This window comes from Zea mays, chromosome 2, assembly GCF_902167145.1.
Source record: "Zea mays cultivar B73 chromosome 2, Zm-B73-REFERENCE-NAM-5.0, whole genome shotgun sequence".
NCBI lineage: Eukaryota > Viridiplantae > Streptophyta > Magnoliopsida > Poales > Poaceae > Zea > Zea mays.
The window spans coordinates 130,503,489-130,524,246 of NC_050097.1; the positions used below are offsets into that span (position 1 = coordinate 130,503,489).

Here is a 20,758-nt window from a genome sequence, read left to right on the forward strand (position 1 = left end):
ATTGTTGCTTAGGCTATGTAGTGGATCATATGTCGTGGATCAGAGCTGTGTAAAAATAGTACAAACAACCCTGTGATGGCAGCAGTTACAAATCTGCAAATGAGAATACAGGAATATTGGATTTAGATCGCTGTTAGGGCAGATTTGTTGAGTGAAAAGCATTGGTTGACCATATGTCCGTGTAAATTCACCTCCAAGATCGTTGTTGGGGCGGTAGGGGCAGGCAGGCTGAGTGAGATCATGCGTCATGCAGGTCCCATGAGCAACGTAGGTGATGGTTGTGTCCTTGCCTGCTTCAGTGATGGCTTCGGCGACGTAGGTGAGGGGATGGTTATGTGTCAGTGATTATCTGAAGGATTCGGCGACAATGACACGTACGAACTGCGAGACCATCATGAGTGAGGGAGGGAGATGGGGCATGGATGGGCGAGCATTGGGGCTTGCGGCGTAGTAACACATCTAGGACTACGAGTTGTAGCGTTGTGGCGCCGAGGATTGCGGCATTGATCATAGGCGTCGAGGCTAGCAGCGCCACAAGACGAACGCGGGAGAGGGAGGAGGGCTGGAGCGGATGGAGGGTGGGTCCCGGTCGTAAACCACCCAGAACGGAGTGTCGCGGGGCGCAGACTGATAGGCGGTGTACTCCACCTTGGGAAGCCAACGCAGCTATTATCGAGGGCGATCCCTATGAAACAACGCAAATACATGGTGATGACCTAATTGGCGGCCTCCGTCTGGCCGTCGGCTTGCGGAAAAAGGTTGTCATCAGGTGTATCTCGGTGCCAGTGAGCCGCATCAATTCCTACCAGGAGATGAATGTGAAAACGGGTCCCGATCCTAGAACATGGACTGAGGCATGCCGTGTAGGTGCACGATCTAGGCGAAGAAGACCTGGGCCACGGACTCCACCGTGTATGGGTGCGTGACCAGGACGAAGTGGCAGTATTTGCTGAAGCGGTCCACCACCATTAGGATGACGGACTTCCCGCCTATACGCGGGAGTGTCTCGACGAAGTCCCGTCCGATTTCTGCCCAGGTCATCGTTGCCACAGGAAGGGGAATGAGCAGGCCGGCCCGGTGTAGGTGGTCTGACTTGTAGCGTTGACATGTGGCGTAAGCGCGAACGTAGTCCTATACCGTCCGCCGTAGGTTGTGGGAGGGAAAGTTGTGGCGTAGGCGGTGCAGTGTACGTTGGACGCCTTCGTGGCTGTTGTCGTGTACGACAGTGATGAGCTCGTGGAGGAATGGTGATGTTGGTGGAACGTAGAGGCGGCCCATGAACGCCACGAGCCCATTGACAAGTGATCAGGAGCCCGTGCTATGGCCCGCTACGAACTCCTCTTTGAGGGCAACTAGAGAAGTGTGACAGCCCTCCCAAGTTATCAGGTCCACATGCACCAATCCTTGCCTTAATGGCCTCAGATGGTTGTGCACGTGTACCGGATAACTTAACAAGGCTATCGAGTTCGCCAACTGGAACTCATCATCCCAAGGATCTCCCACATAACAGGTATATCACAGTAATCACATTTGATACACACACATTGGAGATAGAGCGGAAGACTTTTATAAAGTACACTTTACATTCCAGAACTCAAGTTTTACATGGTAGAAAGAGATGTATTTATTACAAGTTCTGATAGTACTTGAAAGCATAACTTAACTACAATAATTGGAAGGGTGAAGCCTTTCCATAAGAGATATATAAAAAAAACCTTCTAAGCTTCAAGTCCTCCACATGAAGTAACTAACCCAAAGATAAGGGAATAAAACTTCTCCTACAAAAACAACAAGGGATAAAACCCTGAGTACGCAATTACTCAGCAAGACTTACCCGACTAAAAAAATACTCTCAAGGGTATGCTGGCTTTTGGGAATCAAGGTAAAGCTCATCAAAGTTCAAGGACTCATTTTGCAGTAAAGCTTACTAGAAGTGGGTCCTTAAGCCAAGTTTTATTTCACAAGTTAGTTTATTACCTGAATCTTCTAGCCTGAATCTAGCATTTTCCTAATCTAGATCATTCACTTGACCTACACTAGGTTGCTTTTAAAATCCAAATTTTGTTTCGCTTGTTATCTACGATGAAAGGCAGCGATCCAGTCTTCATATCCGAGAAGTAACGGCAATCCGAATCGATTAATACCCAGCTGGGGATCTCCAGCCACACAACATATGTAGCACTTAACCCTTGCATATGTCAACCATTCCCACGGATCCTCCACTACATGAACTGGTCCGCGCTACCCGGGAGCACATCACCCTTCCATTCAGCCTCTTGCCAGGAGGGTAACTGCTACTCCCACCATCTCCCACGCCCAGTGCGCGGTTGTCTTTTCACGTATGGAATAGTCGGGTTCAGGCTTACCCATGACGAGGTATGTGGCCAGTTAAAAGGTCCTAGATCATCAGGCCAACAATCGGTACGGTCCTTAATCGACACAGACGGGCGACCTTTCCTGCTCAGCGTCTGGTCCCATTTTAAACTATTTCAAAATTTTGGCGCCTGACAGAGGGGCCATGCCTGGATAATGAATTTATCAACGTCTTGATGCCTTCATTATCCCAAGCCCATTTTCTTTTTTGTAAAAACATGAGTCATATATCAAAAACATTTTTCTTAGTCTATCAGCATGACTAAGCATCTCTAGCTTTTATAAAACAGGTGACAAGGTGTGGCAATCAACCTTTCAAGGATGGTAATGCATCAAGTGTTTAATCAATCAACTCCTATAACCTAATGCATCATATAAGTGATAAAAATTTTGTAAACACAAGGGAGGTGGCAAATGCACCGGGGCTTGCCTTGTTGCAGAAAAGATCCAAAACCTTTCTACAGTTAGATGGGACTCCACCACTGGATCTACAACACTGGAGCAGACTCCTCTTCAGGAACCACTTCTTGAATTTCAACTTCCTTTTCTGGGAGCTCTACACGAAATGATATGAATATGAATGCTTATGCTTTTGTAATTTGCAAAGAAGATAGCAAAACAACTCTCTAGACTATACCAAAATCAATGGTCTTTTATGTAAACTTGTTTCTTCACCAACTAATTCCTTTCATCCACTGATCGCACCACTACGATTCATACGCACATCACAAAGCCCAAGCTGATGGTGTGAACCACAAGCCAGCTATAAACAGTCGCGGACAATCTTTCCCGGGACATAAAATTATGCTACGATTAATCCAAACACACACGCAACCATGCCAATCACCAAGGTGCAGTTACCCAACGACGACAGCAAGTTCTACGGACGCAAAGACGTCGAGTTGGAGGACGGTGCTGCGCTAAGGAGCTAGATAACGTACGACGGCGCGACGACGATGTCTTGATGGTGAGGTAAGGACTCTGACGTGGAGAGGAGGACTGGGTGCCAGCAAGCTCGCACACCAGGGAGCGCGGCGAGCAGCAGCGTATGTCCAGATGCAGCGATGAGGGAGGTCGAGTAGAGAAAACCGCCGGCGGGCCGGAGCTGCAGGGGATAATGACAACAATAATACTAAGTACATGGTCGGCAGTTCCAAAAAAAAATCTACGGCGAACCCATGAGGCAGGCGCCAGGGAAGACCTGTGCTGAGCGCTGCTGTAGCCTCGGCGAGGTGCTCAGCAGCCACGTACGATGGGGAAAGCCAAGCAGGGTGGAGGCACGACGAAGTGGGGCTTTGTGTGATGAAGGAAGGGAGCTGAGCCGAGCGCTACTGCTGCTGCACGAGGGAGGCACAGTGGGGAAACCAGGAAATCGTCGAGAGCACAAGCAATTCAGTTTGGGCTCCAAACTAGCATAACAAGAGTTGGCTTAATGGAGGTCGGGCTGGGGCTATTTCAGAGGGAAAATGCGAATTAACAATCCCCAACACACACCTGCATGTTTACCACGCAAGGTGGAAGCTCAGGGAAAAAGTCCAGCACACCTTTACTGCATGTATGACACCTCATCAACAGTGAAGCAGCTGAATCATCCAAGAGATAGGCTTTACACCCTTCCTGCATCTATCCTCGGGGTGGTGAATTTTTGACAATAAACTTTCCTTTCTCATAAGTCTCTTTTGGGCTGGCATATCCTAGAATTCCCTATATCAATTTGGTGGATGGAGATACTTCCATCAGATTATTCTGAAACTGCTCCTGCTGTTTTACTCGACTGAAACCTCAAGTTCAGCTCCCCTTTTCTCTTTATTCTTAACACAACATGCCCACTTCATTGCCCCAAGATTATTCAGTAAACATAGCTTTTCCCGGTTACTGTAGTTTGTATAGGCTAAAAAGACCTATAATCAAATCTAGAGTACCCACAAGTGGGGTACATTACTCTGAGCTCGAACTTCCTTATCTGAACCAATCAACAGCCATTAACGTCTGACAGAGCCATTTTGCGACCCCTTTTCTCCTAAGTTTATGTAGTACCAGGTCCAGATGACTTAAAGGAATTTATGCACCTATACATGATCTCCCATTTTGCTACAAAACTCTCAATTCAAAAACCACAGGGATTGGCTGCACAGGGACTCTAAACTGAGCACCAACACTGAGATTCAGTCTCTGCCAGTTACTATTTCTAGTCTGAAATTTCAGACTACACTAACTGCTCTGAACTTCTTCAGTTCGACTGCAGAGCCAGATTCATCCTTCTTTTGCTCCCATTTCTTCATAGAGACAGAGCTACCTCCCCACATCAACTTGCACACTAATATATGTTCTTCAACTCTGCTTATAATGATATGGCTTAATACTCCAAGGATTAGTCACAAAATAGCTCCAAAAATTTGGAAAATCACACTGGACCAAAGCTACAGTTGACTGAATAACCTTCTGTCACCGCAGACTGAAAGTCCAACTTTGGACAGCCATTACTTCACTTTTGGTGTGGGATCACACCCAACATACTTAAAGGCACTTATTCACTAACATATGGTCTTCAAACTTTCTACAAAAACTTCAGTCCAAAACCTTATTGATTAAGCAGAACAGGCTCCCCAAACAGCACTCCCAACACTGATTTAGAATTCAGACACTATGCAAAATCTGAAAAATCTAGAAGTCTGACAGCCCCTATTTTAAGCAACTATTGCTCCACTTTTTATGCAGTACCAAGCCAACCTTCCTCAAAGGAACTTGTTCACTGATATACACTCTTCAACTTTGACACAAGGAGTATGGCTCAAAACTCTATGGATTAAACTCAAAAGGGTTTCCAAATTGCACCAAAACACACAGTTTCAGGTTCTGGTTTTTCACTAAGTCTGAAATCCAGAACAGCACATTGCATCTTTGGGCCATTGTTTCTCCCAGTTCCATACATCTTTAGGGGCATAACCTTTAACCAAACTTATACACCAACATGTGGTATTCCACCTTGGTACATAAACTTTAACCCATAGCTGTATGTATCAGCCACTAACAGGCCTCCAAGGTTGCTTCAGAATATAAAATCTTCAGTTTCAGAGATTGCACTAAGTCTGAAACTCCACAAGTATTACAACCCCATTTTGGACTAGTTTTACACCCAGTTTCACATGGTTTTAGGGACAGGTTGTATAAGCAAATTTGTATCCCTAGTGTAGCTCTACAACCTTATTATAATGTCCACCTTCAAACCGTTCATAGATCAAAAGTTATGAGGACGCAAAAACAGCTAGTTGATATTATTTTCAGCAAACTTCAAATCTGATTCAAAATTGATTTAAGCATTTTACTCCAACTTTTCCTCTAAAACATGGAGTTCTCCATACATGAAAGTTGTTCAGCTCTCCAAACTCTACAACTTTGATATATGGATCTTTAGCAAATTCTCTCTAGATTTAAAATTCCACTATTAGGCTACTTTAGTGTTTCATTTGAGATTGCTTTTCTCCAGACAAATCTCACCAGTCTGATCCCTTACTTAAAGCAAGAATACACTTCACCTCAAAGTTCAATTTTAGTACTTGGATTTCATGGCCAAGACATCTTTAGCTTGGAAGTAGTTTGCTTTCACTCGACCACTCACTAACTCTTCAAACTCCTTTGGCTCTCAACAAGATAACACACCACATATAGTTTGAAAATTTTGACCTAGTGAAATGCATTCTAGGTGTATCAATCAAAATGATGCTGATGCATATGATGACATGCCAAGGTTTTAGTTCTCGTAACACCAGGGGTGTTACATCCTTTCCCCCTAAAAAGGAATCTCGTCCCGAGATTAAAACTGTGGGCTAAGTAATGGAACAGGAAATGCGTCACCAGTTTATTTCTCAGTTACTCCTACAAGGCAGGGGTGTGCCCTTCATCGAAAGACAACTTATACAAACCTAGGGTTTACAGGACACTAGGAACTCAGGATTATACTTTTCCAAATACTTCTCTGACTACTACGTGACTTTATCTTGCGGGCGTTAGTTCCACTGTATCTCGTAAAACTCAATAACTTTTCTTCGAGTGACCCGATCCTTTTGATCTAACACATTTATGGGATATTCCGAGGAGGTTAAACCTGGTTTATGGTTAACATCTAAAATCTCAATACATATTTGGGGACTCGAAGACATTTCTTCCATTGGGACACGTGGAACACGTCGTGCACTGTTGAAGGTCCTTTTAGCAACTATACCTTATAAGCTATAGGTCCACTAAAATCTCTGTTTCAAACCTTGGTACCTATTGCTATCTTCAGGGTGAATGGAGTCCCGGACTGCAACCCAATCGCAATTCCACATCTCTTTCTGGACGCAACTAGTCAAATCTTCGAGGAACACATCCGAGAACTCCCTCACATCAGGTATATCCTTTACTTCTTTCACTTAAACTCCTGATGTAGACGAATCTTATTATTTCCTAGAATAGCCTGACTGACCATTTCCTTATATCCTTCAACCAAACTAATTGCCATTAGGAGCTAAAGTTTCACATTAAGATCATGTAGGATGTATTGCTTTTTTTACTGGCATCCACATAATCCAAAACATACTAGGATAGGCGAGTAAACCTCTTAAATAGTCCATTACACTCGCTTCTTCACCTTGCTTTAGATCCAAAAACTCTTTGAACTTTATTTACATAGGGGCTTCTTGAACATGACGTGCCCGAAATGCCTTACAGAACTCAACCTGAGAACTTAACGTCCTTCTGGCTGCAGCGCAAGGTATTCTGCCCACCAACTAAACTTGCCTTCCAGTCTTCAAAAACAGGGAAAGGTAGCATAGAAAGGCAAAGACAGGTAGCACGAACAGGGTAGACGAAACACGTACTAAAGCTACTACATAGGGGGTTTAACTTAAAGTTATATGTCATGATGCATGCTCGTCCTATTCGTCCTCACAATCTTGCCAGCATATAGTGGCTTGCACGCTCTATGGCGGTGGCATACCTACTCACTCCGGAGTTAACTAGTCGTAATTTCCTAGAGTTTAGTCAGTGTACCTGCAGAAAATTCCATTACAGCCCAAACCCCATGATGCAATTCACACATTTGGTCACAGTTTATACTCCATATATTTCTATATGGAGGCCAGCTCCTCATTAAGCGTCGAGCCACGCATAGGCGCCGCTGCCACACTTTTAACCACAGGGCAGCCCATTGTGGTAACTTACTTTCTTACCTGCGCGTAGGTGCGTCGTTACAAGTACATTACACTTTTCAGTATTCCAATGTCTGTATACCCATACACATCCATGGGGTACTGAATTCCCAGAAATTAAATACTCCACATTGCAACCTTCATATATACATATGTAGAATATGTATATAGTTTAGTGCCACATTTAAGCACTCCTCTAGACCGACGTTTGTTCGGTCATGCTCTCACAACTCATCTTTACCTGAGCGTCTATCCATTCAAAACTGAATGGCACTAAAAATAACATTACACATGTATGCATTACCCTTCCCAGGTTGTGGGTTAGTGGTTAGCATCTTAAACTAAGCCACCTGATAGTCCTTAGTTTTAACCACATATTATTTGCACTTTTACTATCAGGCCTTGATTATAGATTGTTAAGTTTATAAAAATCATTTTGAAGTTTGTCAAAGGATTACTTTAATATCCATGCTAATGGGGGATCGCTCCGATACCACGCTGTGACAGCCCTCCCAAGTTATTAGGTCCACATGCACCAATCCTTGCCTTAATGGCCTCAGATGGTTGTGCACGTGTACCGGATAACTTAACAAGGATATCGAGTTCGCCAACTGGAACTCATCATCCCAAGGATCTCCAACATAACAGGTATATCACAGTAATCACATTTGATACACACACATTGGAGATAGAGCGGAAGACTTTTACAAAGTACACTTTACATTCCAGAACTCAAGTTTTACATGGTAGAAAGAGATGTATTTATTACAAGTTCTGATAGTACTTGAAGGCATAACTTAACTACAATAATTGGAAGGGTGAAGCCTTTCCATAAGAGATATATAAAAAAAACCTTCTAAGCTTCAAGTCCTCCACATGAAGTAACTAACCCAAAGATAAGGGAATAAAACTTCTCCTACAAAAACAACAAGGGATAAAACCCTGAGTACGCAATTACTCAGCAAGACTTACCCGACTAAAAAAAAGACTCTCAAGGGTATGCTGGCTTTTGGGAATCAAGGTAAAGCTCATCAAAGTTCAAGGACTCATTTTGCAGTAAAGTTTACTAGAAGTGGGTCCTTAAGCCAAGTTTTATTTCACAAGTTAGTTTATTACCTGAATCTTCTAGCCTGAATCTAGCATTTTCCTAATCTAGATCATTCATTTGACCTACACTAGGTTGCTTTTAAAATCCAAATTTTGTTTCGCTTGTTATCTACGATGAAGGGCAGCGATCCAGTCTTCATATCCGAGAAGTAACGGCGATCCGAATCGATTAATACCCAGCTGGGGATCTCCAACCACACAACATATGTAGCACTTAACCCTTGCATATGTCAATCATTCCCACGGATCCTCCACTACATGAACTGGTCCGCGCTACCCGGGAGCACATTACCCTACCATTCAGCCTCTTGCCAGGAGGGTAACTGCTACTCCCACCATCTTCCACGCCCAGTGCGCGGTTGTCTTTTCACGTATGGAATAGCCGGGTTCAGGCTTACCCATGACGAGGTATGTGGCCAGTTAAAAGGTCCTAGATCATCAGGCTAACAATCGGTACGGTCCTTAATCGACACAGACGGGCGACCTTTCCTGCTCAGTGTCTGGTCCCATTTTAAACTATTTCAAAATTTTGGCGCCTGACAGAGGGGTCATGCCTGGATAATGAATTTATCAACGTCTTGATGCCTTCATTATCCCAAGCCCATTTTCTTTTTTGTAAAAACATGAGTCATATATCAAAAACATTTTTCTTAGTCTATCAGCATGACTAAGCATCTCTAGCTTTTATAAAACAGGTGACAAGGTGTGGCAATCAACCTTTCAAGGATGGTAATGCATCAAGTGTTTAATCAATCAACTCCTATAACCTAATGCATCATATAAGTGATAAAAATTTTGTAAACACAAGGGAGGTGGCAAATGCACCGGGGCTTGCCTTGTTGCAGAAAAGATCCAAAACCTTTCTACAGTTAGATGGGACTCCACCACTGGATCTACAACACTGGAGCAGACTCCTCTTCAGGAACCACTTCTTGAATTTCAACTTCCTTTTCTGGGAGCTCTACACGAAATGATATGAATATGAATGCTTATGCTTTTGTAATTTGCAAAGAAGATAGCAAAACAACTCTCTAGACTATACCAAAATCAATGGTCTTTTATGTAAACTTGTTTCTTCACCAACTAATTCCTTTCATCCACTGATCGCACCACTACGATTCACACGCACATCACAAAGCCCAAGCTGATGGTGTGAACCACAAGCCAGTTATAAACAGTCGCGGACAATCTTTCCCGGGACATAAAATTATGCTACGATTAATCCAAACACACACGCAACCATGCCAATCACCAAGGTGCAGTTACCCAACGACGACAGCAAGTTCTACGGACGCAAAGACGTCGAGTTGGAGGACGGTGCTGTGCTAAGGAGCTAGATAACGTACGACGGCGCGACGACGATGTCTTGATGGTGAGGTAAGGACTCTGACGTGGAGAGGAGGACTGGGTGCCGGCAAGCTCGCACACCAGGGAGCGCGGCGAGCAGCAGCGTATGTCCAGATGCAGCGATGAGGGAGGTCGAGTAGAGAAAACCGCCGGCGGGCCGGAGCTGCAGGGGATAATGACAACAATAATACTAAGTACATGGTCGGCAGTTCCAAAAAAAAAATCTACGGCGAACCCATGAGGCAGGCGCCAGGGAAGACCTGTGCTGAGCGCTGCTGTAGCCTCGGCGAGGTGCTCAGCAGCCACGTACGATGGGGAAAGCCAAGCAGGGTGGAGGCACGACAAAGTGGGGCTTTGTGTGATAAAGGAAGGGAGCTGAGCCGAGCGCTACTGCTGCTGCACGAGGGAGGCACAGTGGGGAAACCAGGAAATCGTCGAGAGCACAAGCAATTCAGTTTGGGCTCCAAACTAGCATAACAAGAGTTGGCTTAATGGAGGTCGGGCTGGGGCTATTTTGTTAACAGCACTCAATCTCGAGGACGAACTCACACTCAATTCACTCCAACACAAACTATGATTTGAGACAGAATATAGGATAGACAGCAAGCAGGTGATCAGATACTAGAGAAAGACACTAGAAGAATCTAGAAGCACAGGAAATGTGGATCTGGGTACAAGAGGAAGACGCTAAGGAAGAAGAAGCATAATAACCAAGAGTCTGTTCTCTGAATAATTCCCTGCTGCTATGTTTCCTTGCTCCTTTGTAGCACAAGACATCAGATAGTTGGGCTGCACCATGGGCTATTGGGCCGGCAGTCCCTAACATTCCCCCTTTCTTAAAATGCGGCTTGCCCTCAAGCCGATGTGTAACATTACTTCCACCAATTACTTCCACCAGGATCCCAGGAAAATTGCAAGCACCAGATGACTCTAAAAAGGATGAACATGATCCACATAACTGAATGAATGACCTGAGGAATCCTTTGTGATCCAAACACTATTACTGCATCAACGGACAAAGCCTTTATTTTCCCTGCTCTTGGAATTTCTAACTCATACAGTCCAAATACAACTAGTGCCACCAAAGGAGTAGCTGAAAGTGAACTCAGATACCTGGCAACATTACACCAAAGGCCACTGAAGGCAACTATAATCTGTAAAGCTGAAGCCACAATCAACGCACCATGTGTCCCACGCATGATGCCCAGAAATTTAATGTGTGAACTAGGTTCATTAGCAGAACGTCCACCAAGGATGATAGAAATGGTATACAGAACAAAAGTGTATGACCCGCCAGTCACTGCAGGCAACCTGGTACCCAAGAAACTCTGACGTAGGGTGTTCATACCTACAACGAACATCAATGTCTGGATAACCACAACTTTGTCCTCATATTTTCCTCCCATTTGTGGAACAAGTGCAGTTGGTATGATCACAGTTGTACCAAGCATGACCGCATAATGTTGGAACCCAAGAAGAACAACTTTAGCTCCATATAAATTTCCAGGTCTGTGATACGAGGGATGATCAACAAACACCCGTTCAACTGAATCTCTATACTCATGGAAGAAAGTAACTTCGTGTTCACCGCCCAAGCATGGAATCTGAATGTGCTTCTCTGTGTAAAATGCAATTGCATAATTCTTAGCAGTAATGTTATCTTGATCCAAGTCAACAAGTATCTTGTTTAGCTGACGATGACCATTGTCTGCGACGCTAGCCTGTCTCATTTGCTCTTCATTCAGACCTGTGCCCTGGAGTGTTTTCCTATGAAGTGCATCCACAACACCCTGAATTGGAATCTTGAGCACAAGAGCATTGCTAGGGGAGCCAACAGAAACAAGCAGCTGCTGAACCCTGACGTTCAGTGCTGACCCAGTGATTAAATTTACTAAACACAAATCCAAACATTGATTCTGAATATTCCCAGCATCAGGTGACAATTGCAATGTATACTGTAAGGAAGCACTTCTAGTACTGCAGGTGTAATGAATTCTGAACAAATTGCCTCGATCAAATGCTAACCAAGGAGGCTTTGGCAGGATGTATCCGACTACTACCAGTGATTTAACGGGTTGTGGCCATGGTGGACTTTGTTGTAAAGCAACCAGGTCCAGAATGAAAAAATACCATAAAATGAAGCGCAACTCAATGGTGGCTGTCATCAAAGTGCTATGTTCCCTTGGTTGCATTTCACCGAGCACCACTTGAGCATCAATCAAAGTAGATGAAGGTGTGCCTGCAATAGTCACCACGGCTACCAGACTGGGCTTACCAATGTTGTGCAGTGCCTGGCTGGGACAATTGGTCGAACACGCGAAGGAAGAGCTGCTACTGCTGCCCGTCTCCGGCTTGATGATGATGGAGGAGTAGATGGTAGTGACGACAGCATTATGGAACTCGACGCAGTAGTTGGTGATGTCGTCCTCGGCGTAGGGGTCGAGCAGCAAGAGTTGGTCGAGCTGCCCGGGGTCTCCCGCGCCCGCGGCCATGGCCTCCTCGACAGCGGAAGTCTGGGCGTCGTGCGGTCGATCTTCACAAACATCCTGATCTGCTCTCGACTCGAGTGCTTCTCCCCTGCCGCTCGTCCTGCTCGCTGATTGATCGCTGCGCACCTGCGCCTGCTGCTGGAGCTCGATCTGGAAGGTGCCTACTGCTGGAGCTCGATCGAGAGGTCCTGGTGGATCCGTCCAGGGAGCAGGGTGCTCGCCTGCTCGGCCGTAGACATTGAAGGCGCCCGGGCCCCTGACCGCGGACTGCATGTGCGCGTCGATCTCCCAGGCCTCCCGGAGCGGGGTGTGGGCGTCGAAGCGGATCTGCTGCATGAAGGAGGGCCTCCAGATGGTGAGGGCGTGTTGCGAGTAGTTCCCAGCGAAGCTGAGCGTCGGGGTTCGGCGTCGGGTTGTGGCCTCCACCGGAACTGGGACTGCGCCCAACTCAACGAGACCGCCTACGGCCACATCGCCATGGCCTGGCTCGAGGGCCCCTTCGCCGACATGGGTGGGGATGCTGTCGGCGCCCGAGCCAAGCGGCGCGTCGGGGTCGGTGGAGGTGACGAGCGCCTTGGTAGGGACGGCGCCCGATTCGCTGTTGCAGGGGAAGGAAGTGCTTCCTGGCAGATCGAGATCCTCGCCACCGAAGAACCCTCCCCAGTTGTCGGCGACGACGGATGGCGCCGTACAGTACTGCTCTCTGTCATCGAAGCACCCGCCCCAGTTGTCGACAATGACGACGGCCTCAACAGCCGCAGCGGGGGTGGCCGGCACGCTGGCGGATGCGTCGGAGAAGTGGTCGACGCTGAGCGGGGTGGCTGGGAGATCGAATGACGCGGAGGGCAATGACCCCAGAAGGTGGGCGGGCTGCTGCAGCTTGTCGAAGAGCCGGTTGACACGGGCATCTGCCTCGTCGAACCTTCTGTTGATCTCGTCGAGGAGGAACTTGAGGGCAGCGGGATCCATTGGAGCTAACCGAGAATCGACTCCTCTGATACCAATTGTTAACAGCACTCAATCTCGAGGACGAACTCACACTCAATTCACTCCAACACAAACTATGATTTGAGACAGAATATAGGATAGACAGCAAGCAGGTGATCAGATACTAGAGAAAGACACTAGAAGAATCTAGAAGCACAGGAAATGTGGATCTGGGTACAAGAGGAAGACGCTAAGGAAGAAGAAGCATAATAACCAAGAGTCTGTTCTCTGAATAATTCCCTGCTGCTATGTTTCCTTGCTCCTTTGTAGCACAAGACATCAGATAGTTGGGCTGCACCATGGGCTATTGGGCCGGCAGTCCCTAACATATTTCAGAGGGAAAATGCGAATTAACAATCCCCAACACACACCTGCATGTTTACCACGCAAGGTGGAAGCTCAGGGAAAAAGTCCAGCACACCTTTACTGCATGTATGACACCTCATCAACAGTGAAGCAGCTGAATCATCCAAGAGATAGGCTTTACACCCTTCCTGCATCTATCCTCGGGGTGGTGAATTTTTGACAATAAACTTTCCTTTCTCATAAGTCTCTTTTGGGCTGGCATATCCTAGAATTCCCTATATCAATTTGGTGGATGGAGATACTTCCATCAGATTATTCTGAAACTGCTCCTGCTGTTTTACTCGACTGAAACCTCAAGTTCAGCTCCCCCTTTCTCTTTATTCTTAACACAACATGCCCACTTCATTGCCCCAAGATTATTCAGTAAACATAGCTTTTCCCGGTTACTGTAGTTTGTATAGGCTAAAAAGACCTACAATCAAATCTAGAGTACCCACAAGTGGGGTACATTACTCTGAGCTCGAACTTCCTTATCTGAACCAATCAACAGCCATTAACGTCTGACAGAGCCATTTTGCGACCCCTTTTCTCCTAAGTTTATGTAGTACCAGGTCCAAATGACTTAAAGGAATTTATGCACCTATACATGATCTCCCATTTTGCTACAAAACTCTCAATTCAAAAACCACAGGGATTGGCTGCACAGGGACTCTAAACTGAGCACCAACACTGAGATTCAGTCTCTGCCAGTTACTATTTCTAGTCTGAAATTTCAGACTACACTAACTGCTCTGAACTTCTTCAGTTCGACTGCAGAGCCAGATTCATCCTTCTTTTGCTCCCATTTCTTCATAGAGACAGAGCTACCTCCCCACATCAACTTGCACACTAATATATGTTCTTCAACTCTGCTTATAATGATATGGCTTAATACTCCAAGGATTAGTCACAAAATAGCTCCAAAAATTTGGAAAATCACACTGGACCAAAGCTACAGTTGACTGAATAACCTTCTGTCACCGCAGACTGAAAGTCCAACTTTGGACAGCCATTACTTCACTTTTGGTGTGGGATCACACCCAACATACTTAAAGGCACTTATTCACTAACATATGGTCTTCAAACTTTCTACAAAAACTTCAGTCCAAAACCTTATTGATTAAGCAGAACAAGCTCCCCAAACAGCACTCCCAACACTGATTTAGAATTCAGACACTATGCAAAATCTGAAAAATCTAGAAGTCTGACAGCCCCTATTTTAAGCAACTATTGCTCCACTTTTTATGCAGTACCAAGCCAACCTTACTCAAAGGAACTTGTTCACTGATATACACTCTTCAACTTTGACACAAGGAGTATGGCTCAAAACTCTATGGATTAAACTCAAAAGGGTTTCCAAATTGCACCAAAACACACAGTTTCAGGTTCTGGTTTTTCACCAAGTCTGAAATCCAGAACAGCACATTGCATCTTTGGGCCATTGTTTCTCCCAGTTCCATACATCTTTAGGGGCATAACCTTTAACCCAACTTATACACCAACATGTGGTATTCCACCTTGGTACATAAACTTTAACCCATAGCTGTATGTATCAGCCACTAACAGGCCTCCAAGGTTGCTTCAGAATATAAAATCTTCAGTTTCAGAGATTGCACTAAGTCTGAAACTCCACAAGTATTACAACCCCATTTTGGACTAGTTTTACACCCAGTTTCACATGGTTTTAGGGACAGGTTGTCTAAGCAAATTTGTATCCAAAAACAGCTAGTTGATATTATTTTCAGCAAACTTCAAATCTGATTCAAAATTGATTTAAGCATTTTACTCCAACTTTTCCTCTAAAACATGGAGTTCTCCATACATGAAAGTTGTTCAGCTCTCCAAACTCTACAACTTTGATATATGGATCTTTAGCAAATTCTCTCTAGATTTAAAATTCCACTTTTGGGCTACTTTAGTGTTTCATTTGAGATTGCTTTTCTCCAGACAAATCTCACCAGTCTGATCCCTTACTTAAAGCAAGATTACACTTCACCTCAAAGTTCAATTTTAGTACTTGGATTTCATGGCCAAGACATCTTTAGCTTGGAAGTAGTTTGCTTTCACTCGACCACTCACTAACTCTTCAAACTCCTTTGGCTCTCAACAAGATAACACACCACATATGGTTTGAAAATTTTGACCTAGTGAAATGCATTCTAGGTGTATCAATCAAAATGATGCTGATGCATATGATGACATGCCAAGGTTTTAGTTCTCGTAACACCAGGGGTGTTACAAGAAGGGTTGGTGTCATGAGCTTGGCAAAGACGATCAAAGAAGTTGAAGGTATGGCTGAATATGGCAAGAAGCACCGGCTCCTCTGTATCGCGCCTGGATAGAGTTCGGCCACTGTGTTGGTGCTGCCCGCCTTGTACTCCACTATGAAGTCGAAGCCCAATAGTTTGCCCACCCCGTGGTGCTGCGAGATGGTGGCATGGCGCTGGTCGAGCAAAAATTTGAGACTGAAATGATCAGTGCGTACAGGAAGCGGTGCCCCCAAAGGTATGGTCTCTAGTGGCGCACGGCGAGGATGAGGCCAATAAGCTCACGCTCATACGCCGCTAGGGAGCGATGTCGTGGTGCAACAGGCCTGCTGAAGAACGCCACCGGGTGCTGGTCTTGGAGGAGCACGACACCAAAACCGTGAGTGAGGTGTCGCACTCAACGACGAATTATTGGCCAAAGTCGGGCAGCGCGAGTACCGACACTGTGGTGATAACTGGTTTGAGTGTCGTGAAAGCTGCCTCAGCCTAGGCGAACCCCTCCTTGCGAAGAAGAGCGGTGAGGGGCGAGGCGATGGCCCCGAACGCCTTGACGAACTTGCGATAGTAGCCGACTAGGCCGAGAAAGCCGTGCACCGCCCGTGCGAGTGAGGGATCGGCCTTCGGAGGCACGATCATTGGGGATGGTGTTGCGAACGTGATGAGAACGACTGGCCTAGACGAAGAGGATCTCCTGTATACGAGGTTATCAAGGGCATCGGCACCTGAGACAGCGAGGCCTCGACTACAGAGTTTGTAGCCTCGACTGTTAATGGCGTCGGGGTTTTTGCCCGGCAGCCTGATGGTGAAGGAGGTGATATTTGAGAGGAAAAGGAGATGAATGAGATAAATAATTCTTGTTTACTTTATTTAATCGCCTGCAAGCATTATATAGTACAACTGGAACGTCGGCCCCGGGATGCAGTACATACCGCGCAGAACACACGCGGCCACGCCCGCAACCGACTTGGCTGCCTGCTTGAATAAACCAGCAGCGACATGGATCGAAACGAACCAAACTAATTCGCCACCTTGCCGAGCCGGAGCTGCAGACGCAGCCGCAGCCCCATCCACGCCGCCGCCGCCGACGCAGGCAGAGGCAGAGCGCACCCAGCGCCACGCCAGCCATGACGTCGTCGTCGTTCAATGTGGGGGAGTCGTCTCGCGCCCGTGAGCAACCAGCGAGCGACGAGGTGCTCGAGTTCCAGCCCCGCCCGTGGGTGGCACCGCAGCCGCAGCCCCATCGACGCCGCCGCCGACGACGCAGGCAGAAGCAGAGCGCACCCAGCGTCACGCCAGCCATGGCATCGTCGTCGTTCAATGTGGGGGAGTCGTCTCGCGCCCGTGAGCAACCAGCGAGCGACGAGGTGCTCGAGTTCCAGCCCCGCCCGTGGGTGGCACCGCAGCCGCAGCCCCATCGACGCCGCCGCCGACGACGCAGGCAGAAGCAGAGCGCACCCAGCGCCACGCCAGCCATGGCATCGTCGTTGTTCAATGTGGGGGAGTCGTCTCGCGCCCGTGAGCAACCAGCGCGCGACGAGGTGCTCGAGTTCCAGCCCCGCCCATGGGTGGCACCGCAGCCGCAGCCCCATCCACGCCGCCGCCGACAACGCAGGCATAGGCAGAGCGCACCCAGCGCCACGCCAGCCATGGCGTCGTCGTCGTTCAATGTGGGGGAGTCGTCTCGCGCCCGTGAGCAAACAGCGCGCGACGTGGCGCTCGAGTTCCAGCCCCGCCCGTGGGTGGCACTCTCCTCCATCCCCATCGTCCTCGACGCCAGAGACGAGCGGGCATCGATGCTCGCGCCTGGCGTCACCGACTTTGTTTTCGCCCTGCAGCACCCGCTGCTCAGGCCGTCCTACCTGGTCCTGCCCGGGCGCATCGTCCCGGGCCCCAGGTCGTTAAGCTTCCCCTACGTCGTCTCCACCTGCTCCGATCGCCTGCTCTTCCGGGTTACCCACGGCGGCAGCGTCTGGGACTACTCCTATTTCCTCTGCGACATCCACGCCCGCACTGCCGCCCTCCTCCCCGACGTCCCAGCCAACCTCGGCGTCAGCACCTTGCCGCGACGAAGCATCGGCCTCATCGCCGACCGGCGACACGTTGGCCACTACATGGTGGCCCAGCTGCAGCCCACCTCCATGAGGACGATCTTGCTCTGCTACTCCACCTGCACCGACCAGTGGACCGCCAGGACGCTGGCCTCCCACCCGAACCACGAGCCCTCGGGCGTTGACGGCGTCATCGCCCACGGCGGCCTCCTCTGGTGGGTCGACATCGCCAGCGGCGTGCATGTTTGTGACCCTTTCGCCGACAACGCCGACCTGCACCTGCGCTTCATCCCACTCCCGGTCTGCTGCCAGATGTCGAGGCTCGACAAGCTCGTCAGCCCCTTTGAGCTCGTGCACCAGCGACGCCTCATCAGGCCCAGCGACGGCAAGCTGCGCTACGTCGAGATCCAGGGAGTCCCCTTTGTTCCGGCTGCCAACAAGCAGCCCTTGTTGAACCCTCGGGTTTGCATGTTCACGCTCGTCAGCCAGGAGAACCGACATTACTGGGTACACCAGTACACGGCGACCTTCGCCGACATCTTCGCCGACGCTGTCCTGCCGTCGGGCGTGGTGCCCTGGCTCGCCCTCGTCGACCCCAACATCCCCCATCTCCTCTACTTCTTCCTGAACAGGACGCTCTTCGTAGTAGACGCACACGCCAAGCTGGTCGTGCGCCGCTTGGAATACCCGGTAGACATGGATAAAGCGGAGCTCAGGTTCCAGACCTCCCGCTTCGTTGATGCCTGGTTGCTGCCACCAAGGTTGACGAGTGTGATGTTAATTAACTATCTCGGCAATGCGCCAGCCGGTACGTACTTAACTATCTCGACATAGCTAATTAATCTGCACAAGCAATAGCGATCCTTAACTTCTCATGCCATCAGATCAGGTATTTTGTTGCTTCGGTTAGTAGTACTCTTGTAGATGTTATGTTATATATGTTATGTTCAGATTGCACACGCACATTCTGAGCCAAATTACGACTCCAATTGAAAATGCACAGCGTGCATGCACATCATATATCCCGATCGTATGCACACGTAACAATAGAACTGGTGTTCCTATGTTGCATTGCGATGATGCTGGTTGGCACCAGCATACTACTAATTGATAGTTGCGTGCTGATCCACCATCGGATTAACTGATGATTGTTGTTGTTCTATGCATGCATGCTGCAGGTCGGAGCGGGATTCGGGAGACTAATGACGAAGGAACGGATGGATCTGATTTCGACCAAACAGCAGCTTTGTTGTCTCAGATGGAGATCAAGAGCCAGCCAGATAGGGATTAGGGAGGAGGTGGCTACCGACGACCAAGCTGCCGACTCCGATGAACAAGCTGATGCATGATAATTGCTGAACCATAGATATCCAGCTTACCTAAGGGCTTGTTCGGTTCTACCCCAATCCATATGGATTGAGGGGGTTTCAATCCCTAGTAAGTCAAAATCCCTCCCAATCCGTATCAATCCCCTCCAATCCATATGGATTGAAAATAACCGAACAAGCCCTAAGTGGGGGATCGAGAGGCCACTTCTTATTCGTCTCAACAAGTAGTGCAGGGTTATGCGACCTTTATGATGGTTTCGGACATGTGTCCACTAGGAACCATCATCAGATCCAAGTAAGGAACAAAGCCTGTTTTGTGCGCTGTGGATGTCCGAGATAACATTTTGTGTTGTGTTGCACATATCGATACGCTAGCTAGCTAATAATTGAAATGTAATTCAATTTTGGTTCTATTTGGGTGCCACTATATATTAGGACTAGGACACGAGTCCAGGCACGGCAGATCCAGGATGAGATATAAAGGGGGGCTATTAGCTAAAATTAGACAAAGCTAAATGATCTAATTAATATAGACCAAACAAGCCAAGTACGAAATATATAAATACAATACTTCAAATGTAATTTTGTTAGAAACATTTTTCTTCTTGTTCTTCATGAGAAATCTATGTATCCTATCCCTATAAATATAAAAAATAATTTTATCAACTAACCTAGCAAATAATGACCAAACCAAAATACTTAAAGTCTAACCTAGCAAATAAAACCTAATCTCGTGAACAAAAATATATATTTAGCAAGTGAACAATTTTATGTGTTAGAAAGTATTAAAATATAAATTCTAGACGGCGCACAACTGAGTTGATTGAAAAGAAAAATGGGCTAGACACAAGACAACAATTTTTTCTTGACATGACCCGGCACCAATTCTCTTGCCCCTTGCCACATTTTGTATTTGGTGGCTTGGATCCTGCGCTTCAGCAACCTATAGATGGGTCGGATGGGCCGTGTCGGGCCGACTATTTAATAGAGCCTTTGTATGACCCCATATGTTGGAAAATGGGCTCGTGCCGGTCCTGCACGAGGAGTGGGTCGGGCTTGGGCCGCCTCCTTGGCACACAGTACCGGCCTGGTCCGGCTCAATTATTTTTTATTTTAAAATACCAGTATACATATATTTACAATAACAATACTCCATATATCACCACCACTACCGGAATACGGCGCTTTGCTGAGTGCTTTTTGTCCGGCACTCAGCAAAAACGTCTTTGTCGAGCGCCGCACTCGGCAAAATCCTACTCTCAGTAACGACCACGTTTA

At 47.2% G+C, this 20,758-nt stretch overlaps 2 protein-coding genes and 1 long non-coding RNA gene across 3 annotated transcripts; 1 reads left to right on the forward strand and 2 right to left on the reverse strand.

The window, feature by feature from the left end:
- Window positions 1-2,804: 2,804 nt before the first annotated feature.
- On the reverse strand, window positions 2,805-7,443 carry LOC103646949 (uncharacterized). The gene is made up of 3 exons (XR_562560.2): window positions 3,575-7,443; window positions 3,315-3,478; window positions 2,805-2,929 (listed from the first exon to the last, which is right to left on the reverse strand). It is a non-coding gene; the product is annotated as an uncharacterized lncRNA (long non-coding RNA).
- A 786-nt stretch (window positions 7,444-8,229) lies between these two features.
- LOC118476357 (uncharacterized) lies at window positions 8,230-14,144 on the reverse strand. Its single transcript, XM_035965342.1, has 4 exons — window positions 10,277-14,144; window positions 10,016-10,179; window positions 9,505-9,630; window positions 8,230-8,478 (listed from the first exon to the last, which is right to left on the reverse strand). Exon 1 carries the CDS (start codon window positions 13,472-13,474, stop codon window positions 10,889-10,891), a length of 2,586 nt encoding a protein of 861 aa, XP_035821235.1. The 5' UTR covers window positions 13,475-14,144; the 3' UTR covers window positions 8,230-8,478; window positions 9,505-9,630; window positions 10,016-10,179; window positions 10,277-10,888.
- Window positions 14,145-17,155: 3,011 nt separating this feature from the next.
- LOC103648913 (uncharacterized) lies at window positions 17,156-19,831 on the forward strand. Its single transcript, XM_023301784.2, has 2 exons — window positions 17,156-18,960; window positions 19,331-19,831. Exons 1-2 carry the CDS (start codon window positions 17,229-17,231, stop codon window positions 19,441-19,443), a joined length of 1,845 nt encoding a protein of 614 aa, XP_023157552.1. The 5' UTR covers window positions 17,156-17,228; the 3' UTR covers window positions 19,444-19,831.
- The last annotated feature ends 927 nt before the right edge of the window (window positions 19,832-20,758 follow it).